General features: G+C 47.2%; 3 protein-coding genes across 3 annotated transcripts in view; 2 read left to right on the forward strand and 1 right to left on the reverse strand.

Moving 5' to 3' along the window:
- LOC116479314 (zinc finger protein 552) overlaps positions 1-748 on the reverse strand; it is a 123501-nt gene that overhangs the window by 36876 nt on the left and 85877 nt on the right. The gene's annotated exons all lie outside the window — the stretch shown is intronic.
- Positions 1-748, forward strand: part of LOC116479331 (zinc finger protein 587) — a 66114-nt gene that overhangs the window by 21207 nt on the left and 44159 nt on the right. The gene's annotated exons all lie outside the window — the stretch shown is intronic.
- LOC131380758 (zinc finger protein 587B) lies at positions 22-743 on the forward strand (the record flags this gene model as incomplete). The annotated part of the gene is made up of 1 exon (XM_058425077.1): positions 22-743. A coding segment is annotated over exon 1 (645 nt), but the record flags the coding sequence as incomplete, so codon positions are not given.

Raw genomic sequence — 748 nt, forward strand, 5'->3', positions numbered from 1 at the left:
GAAGCCAACATTCTGTTCCTCCAAGTATTTCCTTGGAGTAATTCCTCAGTTTGTCAGATACACTTGTGGGTGGTCTGTGCCTTCCCATCAGAGTTAACATGCACTTCACCAGCATTTTCTTGCTTTCAGGTTGTTGGTGTGGAGTGGAAGATGAGGCGGCACCTTCTAAGCAGAGTATTTATATACAAAGAGAGACTCAGGTCAGGACTCCTATGGCAGGTGTGTCTCCCAAGAAGGCCCCCCCCTGTGAGATATGTGGCCCCATCTTGGGAGACATTTTGCATGTGGCAGATCATCAGGGAACACATCACAAGCAGAAACTGCACAGTTGTGAGTCCTGGGGGAATAAATTGTATGACAGTGGAAACTTTCATCAGCACCAGGATAAGTACATTGGAGAGAAGCCCTACAGAGGCAGTGTTGAGGAGGCGTTGTTTGTGAAGAGGTGTAAGTTCCATGTGTCAGGGGAGTCATCTGTCTTCAGTCAGAGTGGGAAGGACTTTTTGCCCAGGTCAGGATTACTCCAGCAGGAGGCCAGTCACACTGGGGAGAAGTCAAACAGCAAAACTGAGTGTGTGTCTCCCATTCAGTGGGGGGGAGCTCACTATAGCCGTGGAGAATCCATGAAACATTTTAGCACCAAACATATACTCAGTCAGCACCAGAGACTTCTCCCTAGAGAAGAATGTTATGTGTGCTGTGAATGTGGGAAATCCTTTAGCAAATATGTTAGCTTCAGTAATCATCA

Source organism: Hylobates moloch, unplaced genomic scaffold (assembly GCF_009828535.3).
Source record: "Hylobates moloch isolate HMO894 unplaced genomic scaffold, HMol_V3 SCAFFOLD_12, whole genome shotgun sequence".
NCBI classification, from domain to species: Eukaryota; Metazoa; Chordata; class Mammalia; order Primates; family Hylobatidae; genus Hylobates; species Hylobates moloch.